We start from the raw sequence: 16,126 nt of genomic DNA, 5'->3' as shown, positions 1-16,126 counted from the left end.
TGAGGAAGGTATGGATGCTAAAGTGAAGTTTCCCCAGAATTAACAGCTGACTTTGGCTGGAAATGTCTTTCATGCATTTGCTTTTTTATTAGCAATTTCAGGCAGTTGGTTGGGTTTGTTTTTCTGTCCTCTGGTTCTGTTGTAGAACTCCTAACTTTAAGGCTATTTAAATTTGGGTCAGAGAATTTCAGCCCAGTGCAATTCAAGCACTCAAGGCATCCATTTTAATCTGGTGCTGGTTTATATGTAACTTGCTGATGCTGTATCCCACCTCGCATGCAGTTTTGCTCCTCATCTGTGGTAACATTGCCTTTGTTTTATCCTGGATGTACGCTGCCAAGAGGAAACTTTTAGCTGTAATAGCCATGTCACAAGGAGACAGCAGGGCAAGACAATGACATAGCAGTGGGGATGATTTCAGGAAAATGTTTGGCCCCTCTATGAAGTTGTAACTCTAGAGAGGGCATGTTTATCAGCTTTGTAATGCTGTAGAGAAAGGCTGAATAAGTTTAGGTGGGAGGTCCATTGTGATTTGGGCTGAATTTACTACAAGAACACATTCTTCTATCTCTTTTGAGGTGTCATTTACGTCGCCCTAAAGAGTCCAGTTCTGGTCCTAGCTGTGCTTGTGAGAAGGGAAGTCACCCTGCTGAAAATAGTGAATGAAATCCAAGCTGACAGTGATAAGGGCAACAAAATTTGTCCCTTTGCTGACCTGAGATGTGGATAAGCTGAGCCCTTATTCTGTTGTGGAGGGTGAAGGGTAATTTATAACAATGGCTGAGTAGCTGCACCATAGCTATTTGGGGTTACATCTGTCTTTTCATGCATTTGCTTCTCATTTCAGACAGTGCCATTCAGGTGCCAGGATGATATTGCTGGTAAAGCTGTGTGGCAGCTGTACAGATCAGCTACAGCTTTCACTAAACCAAGTTGGGGTGCATCCTACAGATGTTCCTGTTACAGTCAGGACTTGTTAAGGCAAGCCTGAGCCAGGAAAACATTGAGTTGAGTGCTTAATTTTGAGCATGTGATCAATACAACTAATTTCACTTGGTTGGCTTGTGATTAACTTCAGACATATGTTAGATACTCCCCTGTTGGCTCACTGCCTGTGAAAATCAAGCCACAAATTATTAAATCAATTAATTTGCTTACCTCAGTTGAGCTGGACTACCAAGTATGGACTGGATATTTGAGTAAAGGGTGCAGGATAATAAATAGCAATCACATTTGACATAGCCTGGTGTATGCAATCTTGCCAGTTTATGCATCTGGCAAACTCGTAGCCCTGTGGCATGTTTGAAGATGCATGAATGTATGCACTACGTGGGCAGACAGCACTTGCTCTTCTCTCAGCTTGCTTACAAATAAAGTAAGGATGTTTATTGCACTAGAGGAGTTTCTGGTGACTTGGGGAAATACAGGTGCTTTGTTTCCTTCCTGTAATCAGTATCCATCAAAGAGGGATTTAGTTTTTTTCTGGTGGAGACAGGAACATCATGATGTTCCTAGTTTCATAATTTGCCATCTAGCTTAAGGATCTGAAACTATAAAGGCAAAGAGCCACGTTAGTTTCCCTAGCAGATGTCTCTGCACAGCTGTGCCTGCATATGGGCAAAACATGGACAGTTTCTCTATGAAGGTTTATTATAAACCTGGAAATATTCGTGGGATTTGTCTTCACTTTACCATAACAAGATTCATATGGCTGCTGAGCAGTGAGGTAGTTGCACCTGTATGGTTTATGACATGTGAAGCTTGGGAAGGCTAGTAAAATCCTAAGCTTTCATGCCATAATTTATTTGGATTCAAGGTTTTTTTGTTTGTTCACTGTTTCTTAATTTTTAGTTTTAGTTTTTTAGTTTGTGGGTTTTTTCCCCCCCTTCCTTTCCCCTCAGTGAATTTTAATCTTTGTGTTCTTGTCAGATGCAAAGGGTACACAGTGTAACAGGAGAGATTTTTGAAAGGTAGGTGCTGTGTTGAGGGGAATTCACACAAATTAGAGGTGACTGATTGCAATGAAATGAAATGACATGGCTTTCAACAGGGTCCACCTGTGTTTGGACCCAGAGAAGGAACGGCAGGGGTGTCAGGGCTGAGGTTCTCCTGCTAGCTGTGCACCTGGATCTGGGGACCCACAGCACTCTCAAATGAGAGATATGAACACATCACCCGTGTCCTTTTTGTGGAGCACTAGGACCTCTCCAGAGCAAATTTAAATCAAGTCTGTCTCTTAGATGGACTTAGGACAAGCAGGGCTTCTCAATGTTTAAGTGGGAGAAGCTCACCAAAGTGGTAGCCTTTATACTAAGGCTGAATGTCCCATTCATGGCCCATATATTTTTCCAGTCACTTTTGTCACACTGTTTTTCCACTATTTTGATAACCTTTTCTAAACTACAATCTCTTTTTAAAAATACTTGATAAAAAATAAATTAACCCTCCAGGTGCCTCCTTATCCAGTTTAACCTTGTGGAGGAAGAAATGTTGACTAATTTTTTGGGCAACATGGTGTTGGTCTGCAATATTTCTGTTTTGGAAACTGCCCTTTGCACGCAGATTTGGATGCTCTGAAGCTATAGACCAGCAGATCTCATATCCTCCAGGCTTTATCTTGTGGTTTATCTTTCTGATGCTGCTTCCTCTTCTTCACATGTCTAGCCCCGAGAGTTTGTGCACAAGGCTCTGCACTAGTTGTTCACTCTAAGTATGGCAGGGTAAGAGTCTGGTTAATCAAAACCTCTGGCTGGATGGGCCAGATGGAAGAGGGCATTGACTTTGTTTGCCTTGTGGGGGGGGACAGAAGCCATGCATGTCATGTAATGTTCACACCATCTAATTTCAGAGACCATCACGAGTCACACAGAGAAGCATAGGCTCTCAGGTGTTCTGCATCCTTCTTGGGAGGAAACTACAGCTTTTTGTTAAGTATAGGGAAACCAGAGCTTCTGTTTTAGGGATGCAAGTTGAATACCAGTGTGAGTATCTCCTAGTTGCTAAGAATAGCAAGGAAATCCTCCATAGCAGTGATGAAGCTGAAGTTTGCTTACCCCTACCATCTCTGCAGTCTTCAATCTCTTCTGTTCTTGGCACAGATGACACAGAAAGCTGTTGACAGTTCCTCTAGCAGAGGTTCAGGAGCAGTAACCTCCAGCATGGTAGTAATGGGCAAGTCAAGCACAAGTTGTCCTTCTGCTGGCAGCAGTGGATAAGTCCCCCCATGGTCATGATTTCAGAAGTAAAGTGGGGGCATGTAATTCTGCTGTCAGCTATCATCCTGCTGCCACAATTACATCTCCTTTCCTGGATTGATAGAAATGGTAAAAATTAAATACATTGCCCAACTGTTGATCTTGGTGTAACACCCAAATATGGACCAGGACTACAAAACCCCAGTGCTCAAGGGGAGGGCAGTGGAGGGCACAGGGTACCCCTGACCCATTATATGCCCATGTAGTCTCCTCCTCACTTCTCTTTAAAGCAGAAAAGCTTTATGGAGAGAAGGGATCTTATTCAGCACAGGCAACTCAGATTTCCCCTGGGCTTTAACTTTAAAAATTGTGGTGATTTTCACTGCCTTTTTTTTTTAATTTAGAAGAAGCTGGCTTGGTAGAGTTGTTAATGGAGCACACAGGAGCTGCTTTACAATAACAAATGTATGTTCCACTTTTCCGTTTGAATTTTGCTGTATGTGTTCTCTTGTGGTTTCTAAGTCAAAGGAGACATTGTTTTCAAGCCTAGGCTTCCCATGGGGCCCTGACTTTTAACTGTATGTGGCTACCAACATTCAGCTAATTCCTCTGCGTATTAGTGAAACCAGAACCTTTGATGGAAGCTCAAAACCAAATCACAGCTTGATGCTGTGATTCACACTCTTCACAAGTAAGGCTGGGCTGGAGATGTGCTCCTGTTGAAACCCGAACCAGTCTGCCCAGGAAGATTTACTGCTGTGGGCACATTGGAGGGGCTGGGTTTGTCCTTTTCTGCCCATCTTCCCCTGTTCAGTGAAGGAGAAGTCTGAGGTCCAGGGTGAAGCCCCGTGTGGTTGCACTTCTGTGGGCAAGCAGTGCTGGGCTCATGCTCTGCCTCATCTTTATACCATTCTTGTGGCCTTTGCTTCCCTTTTCTAGTGAGTAAGAGCCTTGCACAGGCTCTTGGCAGCTTTTGGCTCTTGCAGGGATTTATGCCTAGAGCTGAGAACAGCATGTGATAGACTGACTGCATGTTTCTTGCCTGATTTACCTGCAGGACTACTGGGCTTGTTTGCACAACTAGGGTAATTGTAGGTGCCTCTTGAGCTTTGAGCTGTTGGCTCACAGGTATATTTACTGTTGTTACATGTGTTAGTGCAGGGATAAAAATGCAGATTTTTAGGTACATTCTGGAAAATATTCTTAAACTAATGTACCTTCAAATTAAGGGTAGGTCACTACCCCTCACACTGTAGTGCTTGCATATTGATAGCATGGCTGTGCCTTGAGATCTGTCTATCTGAATGCTCAGTTGTGGGGGGGAGAACTGAACTTTCTCTCAGCACCACCTAAAACAGTCACATCAGTGAAGCCACTAAGGAAATTAAATTGCTAAATAAATCAAATGTAGGCAAATACAGATGAACCTGATATTTGCTGTTGTCTAGCTACAGACTGGACTGACAAACAGAATATCAAATATGATATCTAATAAACTGAGGTTAGAGGAAGAGCTGAGCTGTATGATTCTCTAACTAAGGCACTAAGAGAACTGCTGGATAGAGGTGAGGATAATCAACTGCTGGGAGATTTTAACCAGAGACAAAATGCATCCTCTGTCACTTAAAGTCTTTAAACTGAGTCTGCATCCCCTTGTGTGAAAGGGATGCTGTCACCTAGGTGTTACAGCTAAGCAAGTACAGCTTGCCCCTGAGAGGACAAGCAGAATTACTCCAGGGTACAGGGCAGATGATCAGTGAAACATGTACTTGAGAGAGCTAGGGAATTTTCTCATGTGCCAGCCTGCTTTGAGTTAAGAGTGAATGAAAAGCTCTCACTGAAACTTCTGAACCCAATTCAGAATGCATTGCTTTTGATGGAAAGTAATTTTGGCAGAGGTGAGGAGAAGTAAAAGTATACCAACTGTTTTGAGTGTGATGCCTGTGAGATGCAGGCATCTTGGGTTATTCCTTGGATTAAGTATATACCTGGATTAGGCAGATGCAAGATTTAGCCTACTCTTTCATGTCTGTTTCCACTGCAGGACTGTACATGAGGGAGTAAGTGCATAGTAAACCAGAGTTCAAATTTATGGCAGTTTGCCATGGATGTGGATGTTTCCATCACTGCAGTAACATTGACATGAGCAGGATGAGTTAAGTGTCCACGGGAGTTCATGTGGGATGGATAGTGTCCTCTAAATTCATATATGAGCTCTCTGTTCAAGGGTTTCACTGTCCAGCTAAGCATCCAGTTCCCCCCTTCCTCTCTCAAGACCAATGTCTGTTGAACTGGAAGAGCCTCATGCCAAGTGAGGGCTCATACCTGGGCCTCCCATATCTAAGGGGAGCATTGTGCTCGCTGGGATGATGGCTGTTTGGGGGAAAGGGACTGAGCTCCTCCTGCCTGCTGCTGCTCAGTGAAAATTTCCTAGGGTTTCCATTTCATTCTAAAACAACTGTTGAAACCCTGATGCTTCCAGCAGACCTGAGTTATTCTCTCTCTGAGAGCATGCCTTGTGTTGTGGGTTTCAGCATGAGAAAGAAATTAGGGAAGAGAGAGGTTCCTGGGGCTTGCTTTTTTTTTTTTCTCTTTTCCCAAAAATGCTTTTGCCCAAGATCCTTTCCAAAGTCTGGCTGACATTCAGTCAAATAGCCAGTGTCTGAGCAAAGGCCATGGTATGGTTCCCAGACCCCAAACCCACCTCACAGGAGGTCTGGCACTAAGCCCTGGCAGAGGGCTCAGCTCTGAGGATTTGGTTCAGTGCAGTGAAATCAATCATCTCAGACCGAAATTAGTAACTCCAGGATGGTCTTGCTGCTACTGCTGTCCCATCTTCGACATGTCAGCAGGGTTTCTCTCATGCCTCCTGCCACATGTTGGTTGCACAAAATGATGGTCCCAGGGCTGCACTGGAAGCTTTGTTGCCTTGCCTGTCTGCTGGGAGGGATGAACTGTCTGTGGCAGAGAAAGCTGCAGGGTTAAGTGATAATAAAGCAGATAAGCTTGTCACCCACCATTCTGCTCCAGCTGGGCTGAGGCTGGTTCCCACAGTGCCTCTGACAGCCAGCAAGGGAGTGATTTTGCAAACTGGTGGCAGAGCCCTGCACTGAGGAATTTCCCCAGTGTGATCTCCTCAAAGTCAGGTTTACACCCTCTGGTTTACTTGTGGTAGAGAGAGCTTTGTTATGCCGTGGGAAGCTTAAATCTTTTGTCCTGGATGTGTATGGAAGCTGTTGAACTGCACAGCTGGTTTTCTTAGTAGGAAGTATTTAATATTTTCACCTATCTATTAAAATCTGATCTCCAAATCCTCATATCTGTACATGTGCAGTAGTCAGATTCATAGTGTCTCTTCTTTCAAGCTTTCAGCTGAGAGAGTGAAAGCATCTTGAAAACAGGATCTTCATAGGGGTAGGGAAACTGAGGCACAGAGAGGCAACAACTTGCTTATGTTGGAGCGTAAGGTCAGTGCCAAGACAGTCAGGAACAAAATCCCCCAGATGCTTTCTCCCAAGAGCTCACATATTTGACCTGTGTGACCTGTATTTTAACCTCAGGTGGGAGCAAAAATCCCAGTTAGACACTGGGACTCCAGTTATCGTTTACTGCAAGGAGAAGCAGAGAAAAGGAGATTCAGTCCTTGGAATTTTGTCAAAATTGTTATGAAAATAAGAAATGCTTAAAATTAAACATAATAAAACCTCATAATTTAGCTGAATCAGATGTTTTAAGTGTTATCTTTGGAGGCCTTTTTGTACTGCTTCGGTAAGGAGCAAAAAGAAGCAAGGCAGAGATTTCCTTCTGGTTTGCATTCTTCTGCTGTGTCTCTAGCACATTAAACTGAACAAAAACATGTGACAAAATTCAACTTTCTTGCTCAATGTCAGCTCTAAGTGAAGCAGGCAGGCAAGCTGCTACATGATACAGTGTCTAGATGAGATCTTTGTCTTAATTACTGACAGCTATTGATACACCACTCTTCCCAAGACAATGCAGTGAAATTTTCCATGTTGGTAGGGGTATTGTCCAGTAGAGACCCCTCCTCCCAAAAAATCCTTGAAGTTCCTTCACTTAAGAGTGTTAATGATGAGACTTAATGATCAAATCCAAGACACAACGTTGCTTCCACTAGGATGGGAGTTAAATAAGTGGAACAGAAAGGTTGTACTAAGCTGAGGCTGTTCTGACAAGCACATCCTCTTCTTGTCGACTGCAGAGTGTCTGAGAACAGAAAATAGCTTCATGGGAATAATTGTGTTGTCAAAAGCCTTAAGACCTCACCTGGAGTACTGTGTCCAGCTCTGGGGCCCCCAGCACAAGAGGGACCTGCTGGAGAGGGTCCAGAGGAGGACCACAAAGATGATTGGAGGGCTGGAGCATCTCTTGTATGAAGACAGGCTGAAAGAATTGGGGCTGTTCAGCCTGGAGAAGAGAAGGCTCCAGGGAGACCTTAGAGCTACATTTCAATGTCTGAAAGGCACCTACAGGAAGGCGGGGGAGGGACTGTTTAGAAGGACTTGTAGCAATAAAATGAGGGGCACTGGTTTGAAACTGGAGAAGGGTAGATTTAGGCTGGACATCAGGAGGAAGTTCTTTACAGTGAGAGTGGTAAAATACTGGAACAGGCTGCCCAGGGGTGTGGTTGAGGCCCTGTTCTTGAAGACACTCAAGATGAGACTCAATGCGGCCCTGGGTAGCCTGGTCTAGTTGGAGGTGTCCCTGATGCCTGCAGGGAGGTGGAACAAGGATGACCTTTGAGGGTCTTTTCCAACCAATGCAATCTGTGAATCTGTAAGCCACAGGTTTAACTCTGCAGGCACTTGCTGTTTCTAGAGGAAGGTGGGCACTGGGCAGGCTGGGGCTCCTTCCTAGGGCAGCTGATGCCACAACCACGTGCCGCTTCTGGCGAGCCTTTCAGTGCTTTCTTATCTTCTTGTGTACAGCAGGAAAAGGGAAGCGGTAGGAGGAAGCGATTTCTCACACGGCTTTGTATTTGCGTCTAATTACACGTTGCCAGTCGAGCTCTGTTTTCCCCCTTTTCACTACCGGCCGGGGATGGTCGTTCTGAATCACCCCAGTGCTGCTCTCAAAGCTGACCACACACATGCACACCCCGTTGGGGGGAAGCTGGATTGACTTTCACATGGAGATAGCAAGTAATATGCAGCAGTTAATGGCCTAAGCTTTGTGTAACAGTGAGCTGAAACACGCAAGAGAGATGATTACTTTTAAGCAAATAAAGTCACTGAGACTAGTGAATTCAGTCCCCTGTTTTATCTTTTCCTTCTGGCAGTAGCTTGTGTTGTCTAGACAGGAAGATGTGTGCAATCAGCTTTAAAGATGCAGCTTTATACTTCCCAGGAGAGAACAACCTAAATTCCTGACAAGCAAAGCTCTGTTGGGATGCATGGGAAACAAATTATTCCCTTCTACTCTCTAAGGCAATCGGTGTCTTTATTGAATAGGTGATTGCTGGAGCTTTTCATAGGTGCTTATAAGAATTGTAGATGCTCCTGCTTTGGCATGGCATCAATGTTTGCACGCAGACTTGCAGGTGTGCAATACTCAAACTAGAAATCCCCAATAAATTTGGCTCTGAAGCTCGTCAGAAAGGTGAAGGCAAAAGCTTGTAACACCAGTGGGAGCCAAGGTGCTGTGGCCAGTGAGCAGGATTACTGCAAGTTTGTGTCATTTGCAGAATGAAATTGGTAAGGAGGTCGGCAAGGCAGAGAGCAGGGGAATGGGGAGCTTGGGTTTCTCACTGTGCTTGGACTGCTCATCCCAGCAAATCGCTGCACCTTTCTGCCCTGCCTTCCTCATTTAGGAATGAAAACATTCTCTTTCTTACCTTTTGTGAATCCTCTTGCTGATAACATATTTCTACATAAAGTGTAATAATATTTAAACTCAAGTAAATGTGTGCAGGATTCAAAGATCTAAATTCTGAAGGTTTCACTGAATTTCCCCTGTATATACATGTCTTGTATGTGCCCACCTACAGAGTCATTAAGCAATTTGCCTTTCTTTCTGACTCTGCTATCAATTTATCACTTGGTTACTAAACAGGTAAGGAGTGTTTCAGGCTCACTTCAGCAAAGAGATTTGCTATTCATGCAGCACAGCAAAGGTGAACCTGTATTTTTAAACCTTTACAGCCAGAGGCAATGCCAGCTTCACGGATGCAGGGTTTAGTTAGTCTGAATTCAGAGAGAGGGACTGATGTAGATGTGAATTTTGAAGTCTGTCTGGGGCCTTGGTTTGTAAGGAGACCTCAGTTTTGAAATAGTGCAGGGGGGTGGAAAAAAGAAAGCATTGATTCATATGCATAATGTGTGGTCTTGATGGCTCCGGTTGCTGGTGCCATCACAGGAATTGTGTTCGGGTGGGTGACTGTCAGTACACGGCAGCTAAAGACACATCTGCTCGGGTTTTGCATGTGGAATTACATCTGCTTTCCTGAAAATGGCACTGAAATACCTCCTTCTCCCAAATTTGACTGCTATTGATCCAAGGACGGAGTGCAGAATGAATGAATTTTATTTATGCAGAGGTGAGCCAAAGAGTTTAATCACACCACACATTTCCATTTTGTTTAGAAACCCCATCATAGCAGCAAACCAAACAAGAAGTCTCCTTGTTTTCTGAGTGATGTTATTTGTTTATCTGCCAAAGTGCTTTGCATTTCCTCAGGTCACAGACCAGCCCATGTCTGGTTATGTTAATATTGTAAGAGTTATGCAAAAGCAAAGTTTGAGAAAAATCTTTCAGCTGAAAGAAATAGGATCTTAAAATCCCAAAATAGTGTATGGAAAGGTACACATCATGTCTGGCTTCTCTTTCCCCTTGTGGCAAATGTGACTCAAAGGAGTTGGGTTTTTTCCAGCTCGATCTGTATACGGTTTGGGGGAGTTTTATTGTGAATAGGTCACCTTATAATACACAAAAATATTTCCTTTCGGAGTTCTGTATTCATAAATCTTTCTCAGTTCTTACTCTCTTGAAACCAAGATCCAGATGATTTAGGTTTTTTTGCAGAAAGAAAAGTGAAAGAGGTAAGGAGCACTTTGGCATGGGGCTTGCTCCCCTTTCTCTGCTGACACTTTGGTTGCAGGGCTTTGCACCCTCCCATTGGGCAGCTGTGGGCTGAGCTGCTGTCTCCTGCCCTGTGAGAGGAGCAGAAAAGTAGGGCTGAAAAAGAGACTTTTGAGTGTCTTGATTTTTGCTGAGGGAAGAAAAAAAATTAATATTGAAGTTGTTATTAAAAAAAAAAAAAGAAGGTTTTAAGGCTTCTCTGTAGGGTTCTCTAAAGGTCACTTTTGCTCCTACTTTGCTCCGCCAAAGAAAAGATCAGCATTATGGTTAAATACTAAAGCAGCTGCCTAGCATAGGGGAGGTGAGTGTTTATTGAGAGTCACAGTCTCTCACAGTTCAGTTTTGAGGAGAGACATATATCTGAAACATAGCTTTAATGTGTTCTTTTCATTCTGGCTCACAATGAATTTTTCTCTATAAAAATGCAGCACACAATATTAACTAATTTCTGTCCCTGCAAAGCGCCTGAGGTAAGCAGAGAGGTTAGATGAGATGACTGACACTGTGGAGTAAATTGGTAGCAGAGCTGGGTGTAAAATTCTGATTTTTTTAAAGTTCCTGGAGCATTTCTGAGGGCTGTCCATCCTTGGTTCTATGTCATCCTAATGTGTTCTTAGCAAGTGAAAGGTAAAGGGAAATGTTTATGGTAAATGATCACCTATATTGCCCTGTAAAACGTAATTAACTCAGAATAAGATCACATGCTTTAAAAAGGGGATACTTGATACTTCTATGTATTTTTTCCTCTTTGTATTTGCACTTTAGAATGCTGTTTTGATTTCACAGTGATGTCATCCCAAAGTATGGCCATAATGTTGTAAATTACCAAATAATTATGTTACTTTCTTCCACTGATCAAACAATTGATTTAAACTCTGCTCCTGTGAAGGATAAGAGGCCTTTCATGATGTGCTTTATACCCCCTCATCTAGCAGATGATTACAAACATTGCCCAGTGAGCAGACAATTAATTCCCCTCTTCTTTAACTATCTATACATTTATACAGACACACACCTACAGACATGCATATTATTAGAAGACCATGAATAGATTTGCCTCGGGAGTTTGTTCTCTCTGTGAGCAACCACTTAAAATTACTTTTAAAGGTGCCCAGTATTAAAAACTCTGTACAGAGCCACTTCTGTTACAGCAGCTATTGACTGTGCTCACTGGGGGCAAATTCTCTTTTGTAATTTATTATCTGTTTCCCTCTGTTCCAGTCTCCCACCTATAACTCTGGGATTTTGTTCTGCCTGGCAAAGGGCAGAGCTGCTCTGCTATCCCTGCAATAACAGCTCCAGTCCAAAGGATCCTCTTGTCATCTTAGCTGGATCCACAAAGAATTATTCTGTCAGGCACGACAATAAACATGTTCAGTACTTAAAAACTACTCTTCTCTTCTCCCTCTCCCCATGTACAGACAAGATGGCTTTTGGTCACACAATGGCTTTTCACTGAAGGCCAGAAAATTGTGGATTTTGAAAGTACCATGCTTGGGATGAGATTCTGTATCGCTCCCAGAGGACCTGGGCTTAACAGGCCTCCATGGATAAGCAAGGGCTGATTCCTGCATGCATGCCTATTCCTGGTAGATACATCATTTTGACCTCGTGTTGCCTTTAATCTGCTAAACACTCTATAAATTTCTAAATCTCCCCATGGCTGCCATCGTATTTATCACATTCTTGGCAACGCTGCTTCTCCAATACCAACCCTTGTGCTCCGAGTCCAGCTCCATTCCTCCTCCACCTCGCTCCCAGCGCCAACTGGCATGTTTGCACAAAGCCTTGTACCCTATTTTCTGTCCTCACAATCTCCTGAAGCGCTTGTGCGAGTGAGCTCTCGTAGGTGTCTGAGCTGCATCTGGGCAGGATTCTGTAATTCTTTCTTGCACAAGACCTACTTAAGGCCTGTTGGTTTCAATGTAGCTATTCATGTAAGTGGAAGCTGCAAATTCGTGTCCTTGGGTTGTAAGGTCTCTGGGGTATAGACCCTGTCTTTGTATGCCTAGCAAATATGTGCTAGATGAGTAATGATAGCTCAGAAGAGTGAGTGTCGCTTTACATTTGCCATACTGAAGGAGGGTTGCCAGGATTGCATTGATGCTGCATGTGGTCCCCTTCCAGGGGGGAATTAATCCTTCTATGCAAAGATACCTCCTGCTGACTGGTGAAAAGGAAAGAGGTAAAAAAAATGCAGCTTGGCCATGAATACCATTAGCTTAATCTTCCTTTTCTCTGATCTTCCAGTACTATTTGCTTTGTACAGCTTCATCAAGGTTTTGTATGTGGACAGAATAATTGAAAACAAATTTAACATGTCTCAGACCATAAAGTTCCCTTTCAGCTAGATCACTGGCTATGCGGTAGATAAATGTCTGGTTTTCATTTTTGGTTATGTGAGAAATTTAGAATGGTTTGATTTGTAATTTTGAATGTTAATAAAGGAGAAATTTCCTCATGTCCTGGCCTGTGGAGGCATTCTAGCTTGCTTACTTCTCTTGCAGCAAATACTGTTTATAAGATGTTATTTAATATAGGAGAGTCTATGTCCTTTAACCCTAGAGGCCCCAGGCTCTAAGGTCCGCTAAGACCTTGTGTGCTCAGTATTGTACAATCACAGACCAAAAGCGCCACCTCTACCTGTACATAGAGCATGTTAATGCATTGCAGGAGGAGTGGCTGAAGGTGAACCAACAACTGGGAAAAAGGATGAGTTTCAAAGAGCAGTGAATCAACGCTTCTGAGTCTACAGAAGTGATTTCAGGAGGAAAAGAACACATTTCCTTTAAAGACTATGTAAGAATTCTGGATAAGGAGATTTACAGGGTGGAGATGTAGATATCAGAAAGAGAGCCTCTTCCTGGAGGAAGAGGCTGACAGACAGGAAATGTGATGTTGTCAGTGGTTGAGAAGTGGATGCTGATATTTGGGGCTGGATTTGGGAGTTTGGGAATAGATGTTGATAGCTAGGTCAAAATTGAGAGGTTAGAGTATAGAGCTTTGAAGATGGGCAGCTTTAAACTGGTGTGGGTGTTACAGGGGAAACTGGAGGGCTGTGAAGCTCAGGGTGACTTGAGTAGCTCAAGTGGAGTGTCTCTAGGACAATCCTTCCAGCTGGGTGTGAAAGAGATGTGAGCTGGACAAGACTGCATGTGCCAAGATCAGAGAAAAGGATATAGCAGGGACTGTTAATTTTGGAAACGTTTATATGTAATTCAACATGTCAGTTCTCAAAATCAAAGGCACATTCTCTAGGTGCTTCCTGCAGTTGAAGTAAGACTTAGAAGCTGAGCTGAGGCAACATTGTTTTGTTGAATGTTAGGCTGGACAGAAACCAGCATTTGCAAGTTGGACATCACACAGGGCCTGATTCAAAGCCCCTCTATCAATGGGCGTTTTTCATTAGCTTTGATAAGGTCTGGAGAAGGTGCATAAGGGAGTACCCATGTATATCTGCAATGCAAGTGGGAGACTTTTGTCTGTCCTTGCTGTGCTTCCTGCTGATGGGAAGCAGGAATCACTGCCCAAAGCTGCAGGTGTGAGAAGCTTGATACACCCCGCAGAGAAAGATCTTTTGAGGCTCATTTATTAATTAGTCACTGCAAATTAAACCAGTGTATTGAATGTTATCTTTTGAGGGGATTTATCAATCTGTTTTGGAGGCAAGCAACACATTTCTGATAATGGAGAGCTTGTCTGGAATTTTTTGTTCTTGATATTCTTTTTCTTCTTGATATATTTAGTATTAGAGCCATTAATTATGTATTTTCTATTAGCTCCCTTCCCTATGTATCATGGACTCCAGCAAATACTCTTAAGAGGATGTCTGCCTCTGAGAGCAGGAGGGAGTCTGTGCTACAGGTATCTTTGTCTAGGTATCCCTTCATATCTGTACATTTGTCTGTAGATCTATTTGGCTTCCTGACATGAAGGCATCGCAAGCCCTGTGTGTGATGACAGATTTTTAATGTCTTTCTAGCTTCATGGCTACATGGAGAACAAACCTTTGGGTCTTCAGATCTTCATTGGGACAGCAGACGAGCGGATACTTAAACCTCACGCTTTCTATCAAGTCCATCGCATTACGGGAAAAACTGTCACCACCACCAGCTATGAAAAAATCATTGGCAACACCAAAGTTTTAGAGATCCCACTGGAACCCAAAAACAACATGAAAGCAACGTAAGCATATTTCTTTTTATTAGCAAAGTTGAGAAGGTTTAAATTGGCATGTGAAGTTCTTTCTCCTGTGGAAAGGAGTCATGTAAAAGAGCGGTGCCTGCTCTGGAGGCACTCCCCTTTCCAAAGCTCTGGGATGATATATGAGTGGTAAGACCTTTTTTACAAACCATGTGCAGCAGTTACAAGCACCTGGGTTAAAGCTGCTCAAAGAGTTACCATTCATCATCTGACTGCGCAGGCATTTTTGCTCTTTACCCCACTTGCCACAGTGACTATATTGTAATCGTCTGTCACCTTCAAAGTCAGATGGTTTTGTAGAGCACTAAGGAAAACAAGACTTGAATCTCATGTTCTTATGCTGCAGGGATGCATTGAGAAGCAAGGAGCAGCAGACAGGGGAGAAAAGGTGTACAATTCGTTTTACAACATTTACTGGAACAGAAAACATCTCTCCTGAGCTCAGCCAAGTGCTCTGGCCATGAAATCACACTTTCTTGTTGCAATAGGTTAACAGAAAAGCAAGTACAGGCACATCTTTTCTGGATTACTCCTTCCAGTTTTATAGAGGCAGAGGGATGAAGTGGGCACCAGTCTGTAACTTCAGGCTTGAACGTGTGCCAGGCATCATGAGAATGATTGCTCTGCAGAGGGAAGAGCTATATCTCCATCCTTCAGAGGATACAAAATTGGCAGACCAGCTCTGTTTTTAAGCCCCCCTACTTCATCACAAAATCCACATTCTTTCTTTCTTTAGAAAACATACCTCATTCCTCCCTTTCCTTCAAGCCTCTCCTTCCCTCTGCACCCAAGGAAATAAATAAAAGCCCACATCTCAAACTTAGGCAGCCAGGTGCTGAATGGAACACAATTGTTTGTTCCTAGCAAGTCACCCTGGAGTGACAAACTCCTGCACTCATGCAGTGGCAAGGAACAGTGTGGGTGTAGGAAACAGCTTGGAGTTTATGCCTCCCAAAATGTGATATTTTTTTAAATTCATACCAAAAGAAGAAAAACAGTGTGTCTTTGAACAGGTATCAAAATGGGTTGATAGTGCCTACTTAATAACAGTACTCACTGCATCCTCTGAGGCCTGTTGCTGAGCTGAAGGTCTTAGAAATGTTAATTGGCACATTCTCTTAAGGTAGGCAGGCATCATTTGCTAGGTTACACTGGGCTCATAAGAAGTTAACCTGCACTTAACCAATACTAAGTTGTAATGCTGGTTTAAGGAAACCTAATCCTTTCTTGCTGTTCAGTCCCGTCATGCTCCCTGCATCCTCTCTCTGTGCAGGAGCATGGTGAATAGGATCAAAGAGTAGTTTTCTGCTCTTCCTAGTTACTGCCTTGGCTGTGAACAGTAGCTCACAGCTTTGGAGGATGACAAGGTGAACCAGGTCAGGGCTGGTCAGTTCTAGTAGTAGCACCTACCATGTCCAAAAGGAGAGAGCAGCTTGGTTCCTGCTTTTGAGTTGAAGTCCATGCTTGCATTGCATACTGTGGGGGAAGCATGCCTGCATGGTGCATGCAATTAGCTGGTTCAACTGCTGTGATTCCCCGTGGAGCTGAACTAATTTGCCCACGTGCAGGCAATAGCTGCTGTGCAGTCACTGGGTACTGAGCTGTTTGGAGAGCTAGCAGTGAAGGCTTTTACA

At 43.4% G+C, this 16,126-nt stretch overlaps 1 protein-coding gene across 5 annotated transcripts in view; it reads left to right on the top strand.

Moving 5' to 3' along the window:
* NFATC2 (nuclear factor of activated T cells 2) overlaps positions 1-16,126 on the top strand; it is a 97,650-nt gene that overhangs the window by 19,723 nt on the left and 61,801 nt on the right. For all 5 annotated transcript variants that reach the window (XM_068149943.1, XM_068149941.1, XM_068149940.1 and 2 more), the window contains exon 4: positions 14,272-14,474. In XM_068149943.1, the coding sequence (XP_068006044.1) occupies positions 14,272-14,474 (203 nt within the window). The remainder of the gene's footprint in view (positions 1-14,271; positions 14,475-16,126) is intronic.

Source organism: Melanerpes formicivorus, unplaced genomic scaffold (assembly GCF_026170545.1).
Source record: "Melanerpes formicivorus ecotype bairdi unplaced genomic scaffold, bMelFor1.0.p_v2 SCAF_19, whole genome shotgun sequence".
Classification (NCBI taxonomy): domain Eukaryota; kingdom Metazoa; phylum Chordata; class Aves; order Piciformes; family Picidae; genus Melanerpes; species Melanerpes formicivorus.
This window is presented reverse-complemented; position numbering and strand designations above follow the sequence as displayed.